The sequence below is a fragment of the Henckelia pumila genome, chromosome 2 (assembly GCF_033568475.1).
Source record: "Henckelia pumila isolate YLH828 chromosome 2, ASM3356847v2, whole genome shotgun sequence".
In the NCBI taxonomy this organism is placed as follows: Eukaryota; Viridiplantae; Streptophyta; class Magnoliopsida; order Lamiales; family Gesneriaceae; genus Henckelia; species Henckelia pumila.
This window is the reverse complement of record NC_133121.1, coordinates 142,903,241-142,919,739: the sequence shown is the minus strand read 5'-3', so window position 1 is coordinate 142,919,739 and position 16,499 is coordinate 142,903,241. Positions and strand designations below refer to the sequence as shown.

Genomic DNA, 16,499 nt, shown 5'->3' with positions numbered 1-16,499 from the left:
GAGCCATGTTGCGAAAAGAGAATCCAAGCATTAAAGTGCTTCAAGAGATTAAAAGACAGTGGTTGGGCGATAGGAGTTTTATTGCAAGTATTTGAAAGTCAAGGTTTGTCGAGTGGTTGTTTCTACCGGCAGTCGAATGATCAGGGGGTATTTTGGTGCGAGGGATTGTAGATCGGTCTTGGTCAAGGACTTATTATTAGGAGAGTCAGTTTCTATTGAAATTGAGAAAGATGGTGATATGAAATGGTGATTTTCACTTTTCAGCCGTGTATGGGCCGTGCAAGCCAAAGATAGACACGCTTTTTGGGATGAATTGGCTGGATTGAGAGTGATTTGTAGTGACAAATGATGTGTATGTGGGAACTTCAACATGGTGAGATCAATTAGCGAGAAACTGAATAGCAACTCCTTGACTATTAGCACGAAATGTTTTGATGCTTGGATTCGGGAGCCTTGAGTTGTGTGGCGGTGGCCCAACTCCTGAATGGTAAGTTTACCCTGTCGAATTTGAGAGATAATCCTATATGTTGTAGGTTGGGTAGGTTTATGTTCTCATCGGGGTGGATGAAGTTTTTTCTTTTCGCAGTCAGAATGTTTTGCCGAGAATTACCTAAGATCTGTTTCCTTTGATTCTAGATACTACGAATGGGTGTTTGGGGGCCAACCCCTTTAAGATTTGAAAATGCGTGGCTAAATCGGAAGTGTTTTAAGAAAGAATTTTTGAGTTGATGCAATGACAGTTTTTTTAGAGATGGGAAAGTTGCAAATTCATGAAAAACTTAAGGAAATAAAATCTAATCTTAGGAAGTGGAACGAAGAGATTTTTGGGAACATTGATGCGAGATGTGTGGAGTTAGAGAGAAAGATTTTCGAGAGCTAGATTGAGAAGAAACACGAGGGCCGGGGGTCAACGCTTTTATCGATTGAAAGAATGGAGGCCAGGCGTGAGTTAGAAAAGCTATTTTATGTAAAAAATCAATTGGATTGTCAAAAGGCCAAAGTTAATTGGTTGCGGGAGGGGGATTGAAATTCAAAATTTTTCCATTCGTTGCTTAACTAGTGGAGAAGCAGGTCTAACATCAATAAATTGGGTAAGGGGGATGGTTCAATTAGTTCTGATGGAGAGAAGATCGAATGTGACATTGGGGGTTGGGGTATAGAAGGTATAGAGTGGAGTCCAATCCATAATGAGGCAATGATGGAGCTTGAAAGTCTTTTTTAGAGTGGAGATAAAAAAAGTCTTTGACAGTGATGGGCGTTAAGTCACCGGGACAAGATGGATTTACTTTGGCGGTTTACCAAGAATGTTGGGACATAGTAAAAAGGGATTTGAAAAAGGTTTTCGATGAATTCTTCGAGGAGATATTATCAATGGCATGACCAACATACTCAAATATAAGTCTAACTGTATGGGCCTCGTCTGAAGACTCTTTAGACTCTAGAAATGTAGTACCCTCCTTGTAATTAACACACAAATTTAACATAAATTTAACATGCTTCTTCTTCTATCACTACATGCATTTGTCATAATCGATCACCCATTCTTTTTCGTGCTTCTTCAACAGTTGTTTTGTTCTTTCAACTTCAGCTTTCAAAAGTTGCTCCCTAAGTTGATATTGAGTTGGAGGCTTGAACCCGGGTCCAAATTGACCTAGTGTCTCCATTAGTTGTTTGAAGCTATCATTATCAACAACATTGAATGAGATTCCTTTTTCATAAGCCCCGCCCATCTCCCAACATATTGTTGAACTTGTTGAGTTCTCACTCTGAAAAGAGCCACAATTATATTTTTTTGAAGAATTACTTTACTCCCACTTGAACCTACATTTTCTGGAGTTATCACCGATGCATATCTATCCATGGGGCCAAGTCGAAGAGGTATTTCTATTCTGTCCATCCATTCAATTTCATGACCTTCATCTAAAGAAATATTCACCTCTGCTCTACAACTTTCTTCTTCCATTCTTTTGTTTTTCTTTCTGTTCCTACCTTCTAAAATAGCTTGTTTACACTTATTGCGATCTTCTTGAGATGCTTTTTGACAACTAGATACATTTCCGGGTATATTTCCCATGTGCTCCTTGATCCTATACACTCCCCCGACATCGTTTTCCCACACAACTTGCACTTAACTTTGTCGAGGTTCTCAGGATCAATCAACATCCCAAACTCCCATCCGATGTCATTTGACTTTCTCCTAAGAATCCCAGATTCGGGTTGAGTGATAGATGCGATCGAAGATCGATTGCTTGTCATTGTTACATATTGTTAACAACTTAATTCAGTTAATTCATGTAATAACTTGAAAATACATTTAAGAATAAAATCAGGAACTTCAACTTTGGAAGGTATGTGATTTAAATCACTTTAAATCTCTGGTCAGTGTAGGTGGTGGTAATTGGAGGAAACAAGAGAAGGATTTGGGAGGATAGGTGGCGAGGGATTATATTTTCCAGGAACTTTTTTTTTTAAAAATAAGAAATGATATTATATTAAATATGGAGGAACTCTTAATTACAAGAAGCGGAGAAGCAATCCCTACAAGACAAAAGGATTAACATAGACCCTAATCATGTCAACATACAAAAGTCCAATCTCTTCATAAGTTTGAGATTGAGACATTCTTATACTTTACATTGGAATAATCCAAGTAGATGTTAGAATCTTGATCTTATCCTAGCACGTTTCAATCAACTCTTCAAGGTTGTAAAAAATTATCCTATTCCACTTCAACTGAACAACCTCTCCAAAAAATTCTTCCTCTCTTACCAACAAGATGCGTAGTGAATAATTCTTGATTTCTTTGGTTCATTATCAGCCGATCTTTTCCTTTTGTCGAGACAGACTCGTCTCACAACTCTCAAAATAGTTATTGGAATTTGAACTTTTGTCGGGATTTGAGAGATGACAAGGTGTTAAAATTGAGTGAGTTGTTGGAGTTTTTAGACAAGGTTAGTTTGGTTGAGGGAGCTGATGATATTTGGAAATGGGTGTGGAATTCTTTAGGTATTTTCTTGTTAAAATCTTTCTTTCTATCCTTCTTTCCGAACAATATTTCTTCGTATTTTTCAATTTTTCAAATTATTTGGAAAGTGTCAATCCTATTTAAGATTCAAGTGTTTTCGTGGACTGGTGTGCTAGGGAAATTACTAACTTGTGAGATTATACTAAAAATGTATCCCTCTTGTGCTCGAGTTGGTGTGTGTTGTATAGGCAAGAGGTGGAGACTCAAGATCATCTGCTCATTCATTGCTGTTTACGAATATTCTCCGGTTCAGTGCTCTGGAGGAGTTGGGCTTGGTTTGTGTGTCCCCTAGTTCAGTTGGGGATTTATTTGAAGCAAATCTTGGATCTTTTTTTTTTTTTAAGAGAACAAATCTTGGATCGTATCTGGGTAGAAGGGGTAGAATCTTTTGGGTTGTGTTAGTTCATTGTATTTGTTTGATGATTTGGTTGGAGAGAAACATTAGACTTTCAATAAAGGGGAAGAATCGGTTGGCGATTGCGGGGGAAAGATAAAATTCAAGTTCTGTTTTGGATTTCGAAGACTAAAGAGTTCATAGACTTTTCGGTTACAGATTTGTAGAGGGATTGGAGTCTTAGGGCATGTTTGGAATGAGAGAATGAGGTGAAAATGAAAGGAGAATTCTCATCTCATTCCAAGTTATCATGCTTGGTTTGACATTGCAACGAGAAGCTCAATCCCATTGGAATATCATGTTTGGTTTGACATTGAAACGAGAATGCTCAATCCCATTGGAATCATGGGAATAGTCATTCCATCCATTTTGGATAGGAATGACCATTCCCACATACCATTCTTATTTTTGTACAAATGTTTCTATGTTTAGTTTGTTTCAAATAATCTACGCTTATATATTAATACTAATATTTTAGTATAATAATAATATATATATAAATATAAAATTATAAATGATTATATAATTATTGCTTATTATATAATAAATAGTATTGATTTAATATATCGATGTTAGTAATATGATTTATTTATATATAATTATTGTTTATTAAAATATTAATTAAAAATAAATTTTATTAGTATCATTATTGATAATTACTAATCATTATTATTTATAATTATTTATTATTATTATTATTATTATTATTATCTTAATAAAATAATTATTACTATATAAAAAATAATGATAATATACCAATATTATTATTATTATAGGTTTAGATTGGTTAAACTAACTAACAATAATTTTATAATAACTAATAGAGGATCAATAATTATTATTATTTTATTATTCATTAATAATAATAATAATAAAATATTTGGTAGTTATTATTTTTTATTTTTAATTAAAAAAATATTTGATTATTGAAAATAATTTCATTCAATTCCTTTTTCATTTCTTTCCGTACCAATCATTGAATAGAATTTAACTAACATTCCATTCTCATTCTTATCCTATGCCAAATTTGATTTCATTCCTACCTCATTTCATTTTAACGTACCAATCATGCCCTTATATTATGCTAAGTTGACTCTGGCTTTTATCTCTTTTTGTGTGGACCTTTCACTTTTTGTATTCATTACCTTGTATATCTTTATGAATATATTTCGCCTCCTAGAAAAGAGCCTCTTAGGGTGCTTTTAACAGTAGCATCTTTATCAAAAGTCCATAAAGGTATGTGTTAGTTTCAAGCACAGCGCAGCACCGCACCGCGCCGCCCTGCCCCGCCTTTACTCATAGATATAGGACAAGCACGCCTTGATCTTGAAACGCGAGCTGTGGTGTGCTTCAAAGGTTCCACCCCTATAAAAGCACCTTAAGTGGAGAATGGATCAAAAAACATGAATTGTATTAGTCATTCATTTTCATTTATATAGTAATGATACTGCATTTACTGTATTTCTCGTGAAGCAGATACTAGATAATATGTGATGAAATTTTCTTTAAATCTTAAGATATATAGAAGATATCCTTTATGGTGATTTACTTCAATAAGACGCGTGATGAGTTTTAGTAGTGCTTGATGAGTTTTAGACTTTTGGGGATTCAGGGTTCTGATAATCTAGATTTTTTTTTTGATAGGAAACAAAATATATTCATTAAGATATAAAATGTAATAATTACAAAAAGTGGACTAGAGGTCTACATAAGAAGAGATAAAAACCGGAGTCAGCTTAGCATAATACAAGACTCCAATCCCTATATAAATCTGAAACCGAAAAGTCTCTGAACTCCTTCGTCTTTAAAATCCAAAACGGGACCGCAAATTTTATCTTATCCCAGCAATCAGTAACCGGTTCTTCTCTGTTATTGAAAATTCTCTTGTTTCTCTCCAACCAAAGCATCCAACAAATACAACGAACTAACACAATCCAAAGATTTTGTCCCTCCTGCCCATATTACCACCCAGATTTGCTTCAAAAAATCCCTCACTGATCTGGGAGATGCCCATTCCAAGCCCAACTCCTTCAACGCTCTGAACCATAGAATTCTCGTAATCTAGTCTGGAACATTTCGTTTTTGAGCAGAAGAGCTGTCTGAACCATAGAATTCTCGCAATCTAGTCTTTCGATCAAATTAATTTTTTACATCATATTGCTCTGGAAATTGAAGAGTCCCTTTCTAATCTTAAGAAAACACTTGTCTTTATTTTCTCTTTTCCATTGATTACCAATTCGGGATCGTGGTTATTTTGCTAGGGCTGTTAGTTTTGATTTGTTCTCTTTTGCCTTTTGTTTTCTCTTGTGCTATGTATCCTTGTGTCCCTCCTTATTTCTTCTATTAGGTTGCTGGTCATGTGTCAAAATTAAAGAAAAATATAAACTAAGGTAAGCTGCTATCATCATTCTTGGAGTTGACCTGACTTGTTATTTGGTAAGACATTTAATATTTCGTTGTCCTACTTAGTTCTTCATTGAGTGTTGCCTAACACATATTTAGAAATGTGAACACTTGTCCTCTAGGCTCCTTGAGCAAAAAATATTTTGGTACCATGTAATCTGTATTTTAAAATATGTTTCCAAATCAAGATGATGGGCTCCTTTTTGGATCCTATTATCAGGAAATGTAAATATGACAATCTACATTTCTCAAAGGCTCCTTCTGTTGTTTACCATGTCGTCAGATACTGCATGGACTGACTAATGCAACTTCCTTGATTGTAGGTAATTGGTGATTGCCATTCGTCTCAAATCAGCGATGAAGTTGTGGCAAAATATAGGATACTAGTAGGTTCAAAGGACTGTGCTCTATTTCTCGACTTTTGTCTACACACAATTTTGTATCAGCCATCAGCTCAGAGGTTAAATTTTAACTAGATTTATTTGTCTCTATTCATGTATACTATAGTAAATTGAGTTGATATATAACTCTTCACAAAAGTAAGAATAAGGCTGTCTTCGCAGTGGAGGATGCCCAGCTGGACTTTCAATCATCCAATTTGAACGTGTTACTGGAAAACAGCCACTGAAAAGTGATTTGCTTCGGAATAGAAAAGTACGAGTTTTTGACTTGTTTTAGACTGGCATTAAAACTGTTGCCTAACATTTATGATAGAAAAGTACGAGTTTTAGACTAGCATTAAAACTGTTGCCTGATATTTATGCTTGGGATGTTCGCATGTGGTAATCTGTTTTTGTTGAAACATTTCTCGATTTCTCCTTACCCCCCCCAAAAATGAATTCTCTTTGTTTCCATTCTTTAGTTAGGGATGTTAAATATCATTGAAGCTTTGGAGCTGCTTCCTGAAGTTGTTTACCCCATCTATATCGCAGCATGTGCGGACAGGTACTAATTTGTTTGCTCGGTGGTTGTATCATGTGCTTTATGTGCTTTACCCAAACATGTAACATGGCATTTTCACCCTGCCAACTACAACAAAGCGAGAACATATTGAAAATTTAATCGTTCGCATTAGTTAACCTTTCAAATGGCTTGGCGACCAGTTTCTTCATTATTTAGCATCAGCTAGTATTTTTTTAATTATAATATTAACCCTCTGGGGAAATTGTGCCACCACTTGAATCGTGTTCTGTTTTGCTAAAATCAACCAGTACATGTTTTTAGTTTAATTCGACCTAACATTTTGAAGATGTGAATACAGTACTATGCATGCCAATCAATGCGAATCCAACAATTTGAAATAGGCTAAGTTAACAACATCAAATGTTTTGTTATCATAGTTTGGTGGCTTTTGTTATCATAGTTTGGTGGCAAGTGTTACATGTATATTGCATTAAACCCTCATTTCATATATCTGTGTCGTTGGTTTTGTTCTGTCTAGTCAGGAATCTGTTCTCAAAAAGGGGGAGGAGCTCCTGAAAAAGCATGCTTCTGGTGTGAATTTAGATGACCCGGACCTCATCAGCAGACTATATCTACTGTTCAATGGTATCAGACAAGTTTGTCTCAGCTCTGAATAAGCTTAAATATTAAACTTATGCGATTTAGATGTGGTTTTATGTGTTGAATCAATGCTTGATGAATGTTAAGTTTTTTATTAGGATATGAATAATTCAAGAGAGATATTCTGTACCTCCGAAAAAAGTGGAAATGGTATCTTTGATCGAGTCAGTTATTTTGAAGTGAGAATTTTTGGCAGTCCTTTCATCTGTCCATGACCAAGAGCGGTAACTTAGATTTGAGGTGTGTTTCTTATCATGTAGGAACCGCCGTCTCTGAAAACATAGCTCCAGAATTTAAAGTCAGCCCAGGAAATTTATCTTTGAGAGTAAGGCTGATGTCTACTTTCTGCCGGTCAATTACAGCAGCAAACAGTTTCCCATCAACTTTGCAATGTATTTTCGGTTGTATTTTTGGTAAGCTGAAAGCATCTCTATGTGCATTAGTTTTCTGCTAAACGTTCTTGATGTATTTCATTATCTTTTATCTTGATGTATATTCAAGCAACAGTGATGATATCGTACAAAAATTAAACAGCGAGAAGCCTCACCTATCTTTTGTGCTTTGTTTCATGGCCAACCTTAATCGATCACATGGTTTTTTGCGGTTTTACGGCATCTTGTTTCTAGCATGTGAAAAATGTGAAGCTTCAATTGACAAGTGTTAATGTGTCACCCATAGTTGTCAAAAGCGACCGAGGCGCTCGCTTAAGCGCAAGGCGACTCCAGGCGCAAGGCTAGCGCTTCAGGGTACTCCGAGGCGCAGCAGGTCCGTGAAGCGAGCGCTTCAGTGCGCCTCGCTTTGAGGCGAAAAGCGCTCGCTTGCGCGCTTCATGGAAGCCGCACAGATTTTTCATTTTTTTTTTTTGATTTGCAGGCTTAATCGCATCTTGAAGGTGCAATTTTAAGTTTGCAAGGCCCAAACGTTTAAAAGCCCAATAAACTCTTCTCAAAACTCACGACACTCACTGCCTCTCACTCACCCTGCGGCTCTGTTCACTGCCTCTCACCCTGCGGCTCTGGTTCTGCCTCGCCGCCCCACGGCCCCGCCAGTGTTTACTTACCACACCCCTTCTCTTTGCTGCCCAAATAGATAAAACCCTAATTTTATGAATTTCTGTAAATTGTATTCAAGTGTGCGTTTTTATTAAATCAATAATTTGTGATTGTTATTTATTTTTTTAGTTGTTAGAATCATGTCACAATCAAACACAACAGTTCCATCATCGAATCGAAAGGATATTGCTTGGAATTATGCAACTTTGGATTATGAAGATGATGACTATTTTGATATTTGATGTTTATCTGTCAAATTTGCAAAGATTCTTTACCTTGTTTTTATTATTTTGATAATATTTTGTTTATTGCGCTTTTTGTCCGTAAAGCGTGCGCTTCGCTTTACGCTTTGCGCTTTAAGCCCCAACACACTTGAGCGCTTTTTTGCGCCTCACGCTTTTGACAACTATGGTGTCACCTTTGAGTAGTGGTCTGTAACAGATAATTTGAATCTAATGAGTGGACTTAAATCATTAACCAGCATTTCTAGGTTACTGTTGGTAGTAAACCATATCGCAGCTATCAGTGCGGGAATATGCAATGTATACCCAGTGATTGTATCTCATTTTCCTGGTACGAGGTTTGAGTTAATTCTTTGTAGTTGATAAAAACGACAGCAGTACACTCCAATAATCAGAATGAAATTGTCATGACTTGTTTTAAATATGGTTTCAAATCTATTCAAATATAACCTAGTAGAGATTGGTCTTTTGGTCCTTGAACTTATAGTTTGTTGCACCCACCCTGAATCTTCTTGCTTAATTTTAGGAACGGATACTACCTCCAGGTTGAAGCAGTTGGGTATGGAGTTTACAGTTTGGGTTTTCAAACATGTAAGCTTCTGTAGTTTCTTTCATATTTCATGCATTAACACCTTGTAGGGGATGTTAGAAACGATTTAAATACATCTAAAGTGTTTTTCTTTTTTCCTTTTAGGAAATGGATCCATGACCTATCAGATATACTGACATATACATGCTTAATTATTTATATTTTTGTAGAATCACGTGAGCATTGATCTGCCATTTGATCTGTTTCAATTCATTTGCTGTATTCTTCATGTTAGAAAATGAATCAAGAAATGTTATTTACCAAAAACTCAACATTTGTTTTATGTATTATTAGTTCTTAATTTTTTTGTAAATTAGTGGTGTTCGGTAATGTTTTGGCATCTCTGTTCCTATATAGCTGCATTTCATTTTAAGCATCTCCATGCAACACTTACTATATTTTTCTTTTGATGGAATAAATTGTGGTGTTCAAATTTGTTTACTATGGTAATGTTTTGGCATCTCTGTTGCTGTATAGCTGCATTGCATTTTAAGCATCTCCATGCAAACACTTTACTAATTCTTCTTTTAATGGAATAAATTATTGTGGACCATTTAGTTATTTTTTTGGATATTTTCTTTTGTTGTGCTTTGTAATCTTGGTAGACTATTGTAATTCTGTTATTGAGAGGTCTAGTCCTTATCCCCCCCTTGTACGTGGTTTTTTACGTTCAATAAAGATGGCCTTGGTTCTTTTTTTGAATAAATAAGGAATCACTGTGGAATCGATGACTTGGAAGTTATTATATGGTGCGTATGCATCCGAAGAGAATATAATGGTAAAACAAATATAAGGAATTTTTTTTTGCCCCCAATTTCAGCTGAAAGAAAAACTTTCATTTTTTGTGAAATTGTTGTGTTTTCTGTTTCCAGGAAAATGATGCATATCTAACTGTTTCTCTAGTTGTCTGGTATTTCTTTATTAATAATGCTATTTACTGAACGAGTTATTATATTTACAGCTGTTAGATTGGTTGTTACTTAAATTTTCCATTACACCTATTTACTGAATTTTTTGACAGCTTGCTTCTTTATGTACTTGATTGTATTTGTCTGTGGGAAAGTTGAATGGACGTTAACACTACAATGTACATAGGCCTTTTCCCTGTGGTTTATTTCTGTCATACGCGCAGGCTAAGATGGATCAGCTGAAGCTCATGGGCCCTGTTATACTAACTGGAATTTTGAAAACACTTGATAACTTCCCATTGTTGAATTCGGGTCTGTTATTTTATGCTTGTGGTGCAAACTCATGTATCGTCTTGACCAACACTGACATTTATAATCATTATAATCGTCATATGCACACAGATGCTACTGTTAGGGATACAAGAAGTTTTTGTTTTCAAGCTATAGGAATGCTAGCACAGCGCATGCCTCAACTTTTTAGGTATTTTCAGCTTATCATTCCGACTTCATTTTCTGGTTGTTATCTATATTAATTTAATGTCATGCTGGTCCTCGCCATCTAGGGACAAAATTGATGTTGCTATTCGCCTCTTTGATGCTCTAAAGCTTGAGACGCAGAATCTTCGCCTCATCATCCAAGAAGCGACGAATTCGCTGGCTGTTGCTTATCAGGTGTAATATCTGTCAATTGTTTATTTTAAATTCCATTCCATCTTTCAACTTCTGTGTTTGACGGTGACTTGCTTTGAGGGTCAGGGTGCTCCCTCAAAGGTGTTAAAGGACGTGGAGTTGCTTTTGCTGCAAAATTCTCAAGTGGTATGTGCATTCATGCTTTTGTTAACATGTATACGAGTGATAACTCATTTTCTTCTTATTAACTTTGAAGTCCTCATTTGATTTGTTTGACATGTTTAAGATCTTCCACATGACTTTATTATCCTTTTGTGTGCAAGGAACAAAGTGAAGTACGCTTTTGTGCTGTGAGATGGGCAACATCTTTATTTGACTTGAAGCATTGTCCCAGCAAATATATTTGTATTCTTGCATCAGCAGATTCAAAGATGGACATCAGGTAGTTTGCAGCACAGGCAATTTATGCTTGCACCTAAGAGCAACATCTTTGTTTTTTGAGTTGTGTGCAAACTTCTTTTTTTTTAAAAAATAAAAATTAATGAAAACTTCTTTTGAATCACAGTGTGATTGCTTAGTGCAATGGCACAATTACCATGTCCAAGTCAACACCCAAATGCTAGTTAAATATGTAGTTTGGTACAAAGTATAAACTCACTGTTTCCTGTCTCCAGAGCCTTACATCAATAAAGTTTGCTTTTAGTGCCCAAGATACCTTTGTGCCTCGGGCTTTTTACAAGTATGACCCCTGTCTCAAGGGGTATTGATCCCATTGATGTTGTATTTTCCTTGATTGGCAATTAGAAGTTCAGTGCTGTTTATTTTCAAGTTGATTTTAGAATTTCTGCTGTCATGAAACACATTGAACTTATTTATGTCCAGGGAAATGGCATTAGAAGGTTTATTTCCTGGTGAAGACCAGAGAAAGACTGCTTCGCAAAACATATCTGCTGAGTACCCAAAACTTTCTGACATGCTAGCATATATTCTAGAGCAGCAGCCAGCAATCTTAGATTCAGATGGAATGGGAGATGTGAAGCTTATTTTTCCATCCAAAACTTATTTGGCTTTGATCAAATTTTTATTGAAGTGCTTTGAGGGGGAAAACACGCGAACTGACTTAGTTGAAGATTCTGAGTTTTTACACTCAGTTGAACGATTGTGCTTACTAATGGAACATGCGATGGGGTATGAAGGTTCTGTCGAGTTGCATGCAACAGCTTCCAAGGCAATAATCACTTTGGGATCCAAATTTCCTCAGGTTGTTTAATGACGCCGTAATCAAAGAAATTTGATTTTCTGTATTTCAGTGCTTGCTTTGGTGCCTTGATTTCCTTAAAATTCTGATGATTCTTAATGCTAGATGATAGCCGATCATTATTCGAAAAAGGTTGCATGGCTTAAACAATTTTGGAGTCATCTGGACTATGATACACGTGAAGCAATGACACGTTTACTTGGGATGGCTTCCTCTGCACTCCCTGTCCCTTCTTTGACTGAACTTATTGATGAAATTATACTCTCACTTGGTGGAGCACAAAAATTAAGGTTTCATTATCGTTTATCCCTGGAATTTCAGTAGCAATTAGACATCTACTATTGTCTCATTGTGAAACTCATTTCTTTTCCTATCGCAGATTTGAAACTCAGCATGGACTACTATGTGCTTTAGGATTTGTAACAGCAAATGGCTTACTGAGAAGTCCTTCTGTAAGATGTTTGTTTTCTTATTGAGTACTGTGGAATTGACTAGAAAAAATGTGATGAGATATTTGCATGAGTAGTCAGTTGCATACTAGCATAAAATATGTTTGTAAGCTGATGCTTGCTTGTATAAAATCGTGAAGATTTTGTTTGTTGAATTTTTATTCTACCTTTCACATGCATCCTTATCTTTGTCTTTTACTTTCCTGTTTTACCAGATCTCAGACTCACAACTTCAAAATATTTTGAAATGTTTCGTTGACATCATTAATTCCGAGACTATAACATTAGCTTCTGTGGCAGTGCAAGCCATGGGTCATGTTGGGATCTGTATCCCACTGCCTCCCTTGCTTCTCGACTCTACCTCAGGTGAAATTGCTATGTTCTGGTTAAGTCATAATTTATTAACTCATTTACTGAAGCTAGCTGCATTTGTCTTATGTCAAGCCGCTGTTTCCATTTGGACCATCCTGCATGAAAAACTACGAAAGCTTCTCTCTAGTGATGATATCAAAGCTGTCCAAAAAACTGTGATTGCATTGGGGCATATGTGTGTGAAAGAATCATCCTCTTCGCATTTAGATACTGCTCTAGATCTGATTTTCAGTCTTTGCCGATCAAAGGTAGGTGAAAAACTTTTGATATTGATCCTAGACATATCATTGCCCTCGGTAGTTGGCCGAACTTATACTTCATGGATCTCATGGAAATGCATTTCAATTGCTTTGAGAATCTCTGTGTGAAACGGATGTTTAAAAGTAATGGCTACAGTCTTGCTTTACATTGGGACAGGTTGAAGATATCTTGTTTGCTGCTGGAGAGGCGCTTTCATTTTTGTGGGGAGGCGTTCCTATCACTATTGATGTGATTCTCAGAACTAATTATTCTTCGCTATCAATGAGTTCTAACTTTTTGATGGGAGATGTGTCATCTTTTCCGAGAGCCTCCTTAATGAAATTCCAAGATGATGAAAGTTACCATGTTACAGTTAGAAACACAATTACCAGAAAGTTGTTTGATGTCCTCCTTTACAGTAACAGAAAAGAGGAGCGCTGCGCCGGAGCTGTCTGGCTATTATCATTGACAATATATTGTGGCCATCATCAAACCATCCAACAGTTGCTTCCAGACATTCAGGTTAACTCTCGAAATATTGGTTGTGTCAGTACTGCATGATTCCATTTGTTGGTGTCAATAATTTAGTTTTGCAAATGAATGTTATCAAATATCAGACCAACAATTACTTGATTCGATGAGAATTGTATTTCGAGTTGGATTTATGGCACTCAATTTTCTAGGTTGTTTTTCAGAGGTCGCCTGATTTTCATGAGAACTGTTCTTACATTTAACTTTTTTTGTTTTTATGTATCAAGCATGTTTTTTTTGGTGTTAGGTTCTCCTCTCTCTTCAATTTGCACTACTTCATACCACAAGTCATTTCTGTAATTTCTATACTTGAGAACATACTGCTGATTTTAATTAAAGAAAATCACTGGTAGAGAAGCAGAAACATGGTTGAGCAAGTTATGAGTTGGATATGGATCTATTCTCTGCCAGTACCATTAGTTGAAGTTTCTAGAAGAAACTCCTCCATTTGCTCTTTAAATCTCATAGCATTCCATTTCATTTAATTCAGGAAGCATTCTCACATCTGATTGGTGAGCAGAGTGAACTTACACAAGAGTTAGCATCTCAAGGTCTTAGTATTGTTTATGAACTTGGAGATGATGCCATGAAGAGAAACTTAGTTAATGCTCTCGTTGGAACTCTAACTGGCTCGGGGAAGAGGAAAAGGGCAGTCAAGGTGAGGGTTATTTATTTTTTGATTCTTTATCTGGTTGTGTCTCCTTCGCTGTTCTTCAATATTTCCAATAACAAATTTTACTTCTAACTCAAATTTTCAGCTTGTTGAAGACTCTGAAGTGTTTCAAGAGGGTGGATTTGGTGAAAGTCCTAGTGGAGGAAAATTGAGTACCTACAAGGAGCTCTGCAACCTAGCTAACGAGATGGGGAAACCTGACTTAATCTATAAATTCATGGATTTAGCAAATTATCAAGCGTCCCTAAATTCAAAAAGAGGTGCTGCCTTTGGGTTTTCTAAAATTGCCAAACTTGCAGGGGATGCCCTGCAACCTTATCTCCGTACATTGATTCCAAGACTTGTTCGTTATCAGTATGATCCTGATAAAAATGTTCAGGTAACAGTCAAATCATGAGATCTTTATCTCATGATTGATAATTTTGTAACATGTGGAGTATTTAAAATTTTTAAAATGTATAATGCTAACATATAATATAATAATAAAATATATGTGGAGTGGTGAAAGTTTGAAATATAAATAGTAGTTAAATAGTAGTTATGTTGAAAGATGTGAAAAGAGCTTTCTATGTTCTCGATTATAGATCTAGTCAGATATTGGAGCGTTATTTTGTGTTGATATCGGACACTAAGGTCCCATTTGTGGATTACTTATCCGCCTTTTGTAATTATTACATGATCCTCTTTATATACACACACATATATTCGTTTCTTATAAAAAAAAATGTTGAAAGATGTGAAAATGAGTCTTGTGGAAAGGAAAAAAATAACGTGTTGTTTTTGTTTTAAAGATTAACTAAAATTTGAATAGAGTTAATATTTATGTTAAAAGATGCGAAAATGAATTTTATAGGTAATCAGATAGTACTGTTTTTGTTATTAAAGATAAGAAATTGTTTTCTGAAAACATAAACAAACATAGATTGATATTTTCCCCTATCAGTATCATTTTAGGTTTTGCCCTCCATTCTAGCTTTGTTTTGACCTCCTACACTGCATCAGGATGCGATGACGCATATCTGGAAATCATTAGTGGAAGATACAAAGAGAGCCATTGATGAACATTTGGACCATATTCTAGATGATCTCTTGATACAATGTGGGTCTAGACTTTGGCGGTCTAGGGAGGCTTCTTGTCTTGCTGTTGCGGATATACTTCAAGGACGAAGATTTGATCAGGTTATTTTGATATATGTGGTTTTACCGGCAATGTTATTTCGTGATTCATCTTTCACTGAGTCCGCTATATTTGAAATTACATTCAGTTCCAATCTTCCTTTCATTCTGCTTAACCAGTAGTATGTCTGTTCCAACAGATAAATAATACATGCACATGTAGGCAAATAATTCACAGGTTTCATTAGTCAACGTTTTTTGTCTGGAAGGGCACTTTCTAATTTGATCGTCGATGGATTATGGATTTTGTCATAGTGAGAGACAGTTGGAATAAAATTGTCCAACTAATTGAATTCATTTTCTAGTCAATGACTTTGACTATTTTCTTTGAAGCAGTTTCATAAGATAGGATTAATTTGTTCAGGAAAGCTGTTTTATATATTGGTCTTCCAGTCAATTTTGGAATCCTATTTAATGTTTGTCATGTGCCAAATCAATCGGTGATCTTTCAACCTCTTAGTTGTAACCCTATTGATTAATCGTAGAAATTGATCACGCGATTTTCTTTTTCTCGAGTCATCGCTGATCGTATGAATTATTGTCATTCTCTGTTGCTTCCAATCACAGTTTATTCATTCTTGATATGTCTTACATACTTATTAGGAGCTCGTGAATTTGCGACCTGACATTTGTCAGCAGCACCCAAAATTTAGGTAGACCCTTATTATGCACGATAGTATGTATGTCGGATGATGGAATATTTGCTACAAAAATTTTATTTTAGTTTTCCGTTCTCTATTTAAAAATTGATTCAGTCAATCGAGTGTTTGAGTCAATGTTGAACTCTTAAAATGGAAAATTGGAAATTACAAATGTTATATCATCTTATCTTACTACTGGCAGTTGATTATAGGATTTGTAGTTTATTCGTTAAGTTATCATGTTCACATAGAGCACTCAACAATGTAATTGGCTTCTATAAATTGTTGATATGACGTGTTTTTCTCTTTTTTATCATCCATTGCATGCTAGTATCGGCGATCCTTGAGTTTGT

The 16,499-nt window shown here is 35.6% G+C and overlaps 1 protein-coding gene across 1 annotated transcript in view; it reads left to right on the top strand.

Moving 5' to 3' along the window:
• Positions 1 to 16,499, top strand: part of LOC140880540 (uncharacterized) — a 31,655-nt gene that overhangs the window by 4,254 nt on the left and 10,902 nt on the right. The window contains exons 4-23 of the mRNA XM_073285084.1: positions 6,146 to 6,282; positions 6,386 to 6,476; positions 6,685 to 6,767; positions 7,264 to 7,370; positions 7,646 to 7,798; positions 9,206 to 9,270; positions 10,401 to 10,488; positions 10,579 to 10,657; positions 10,740 to 10,848; positions 10,933 to 10,992; positions 11,130 to 11,248; positions 11,689 to 12,067; positions 12,170 to 12,354; positions 12,444 to 12,516; positions 12,729 to 12,879; positions 12,958 to 13,133; positions 13,303 to 13,647; positions 14,147 to 14,314; positions 14,415 to 14,708; positions 15,332 to 15,508. Of these exons, the coding sequence (XP_073141185.1) occupies positions 6,146 to 6,282; positions 6,386 to 6,476; positions 6,685 to 6,767; positions 7,264 to 7,370; positions 7,646 to 7,798; positions 9,206 to 9,270; positions 10,401 to 10,488; positions 10,579 to 10,657; positions 10,740 to 10,848; positions 10,933 to 10,992; positions 11,130 to 11,248; positions 11,689 to 12,067; positions 12,170 to 12,354; positions 12,444 to 12,516; positions 12,729 to 12,879; positions 12,958 to 13,133; positions 13,303 to 13,647; positions 14,147 to 14,314; positions 14,415 to 14,708; positions 15,332 to 15,508 (3,039 nt within the window). The remainder of the gene's footprint in view (positions 1 to 6,145; positions 6,283 to 6,385; positions 6,477 to 6,684; positions 6,768 to 7,263; positions 7,371 to 7,645; positions 7,799 to 9,205; positions 9,271 to 10,400; positions 10,489 to 10,578; positions 10,658 to 10,739; positions 10,849 to 10,932; positions 10,993 to 11,129; positions 11,249 to 11,688; positions 12,068 to 12,169; positions 12,355 to 12,443; positions 12,517 to 12,728; positions 12,880 to 12,957; positions 13,134 to 13,302; positions 13,648 to 14,146; positions 14,315 to 14,414; positions 14,709 to 15,331; positions 15,509 to 16,499) is intronic.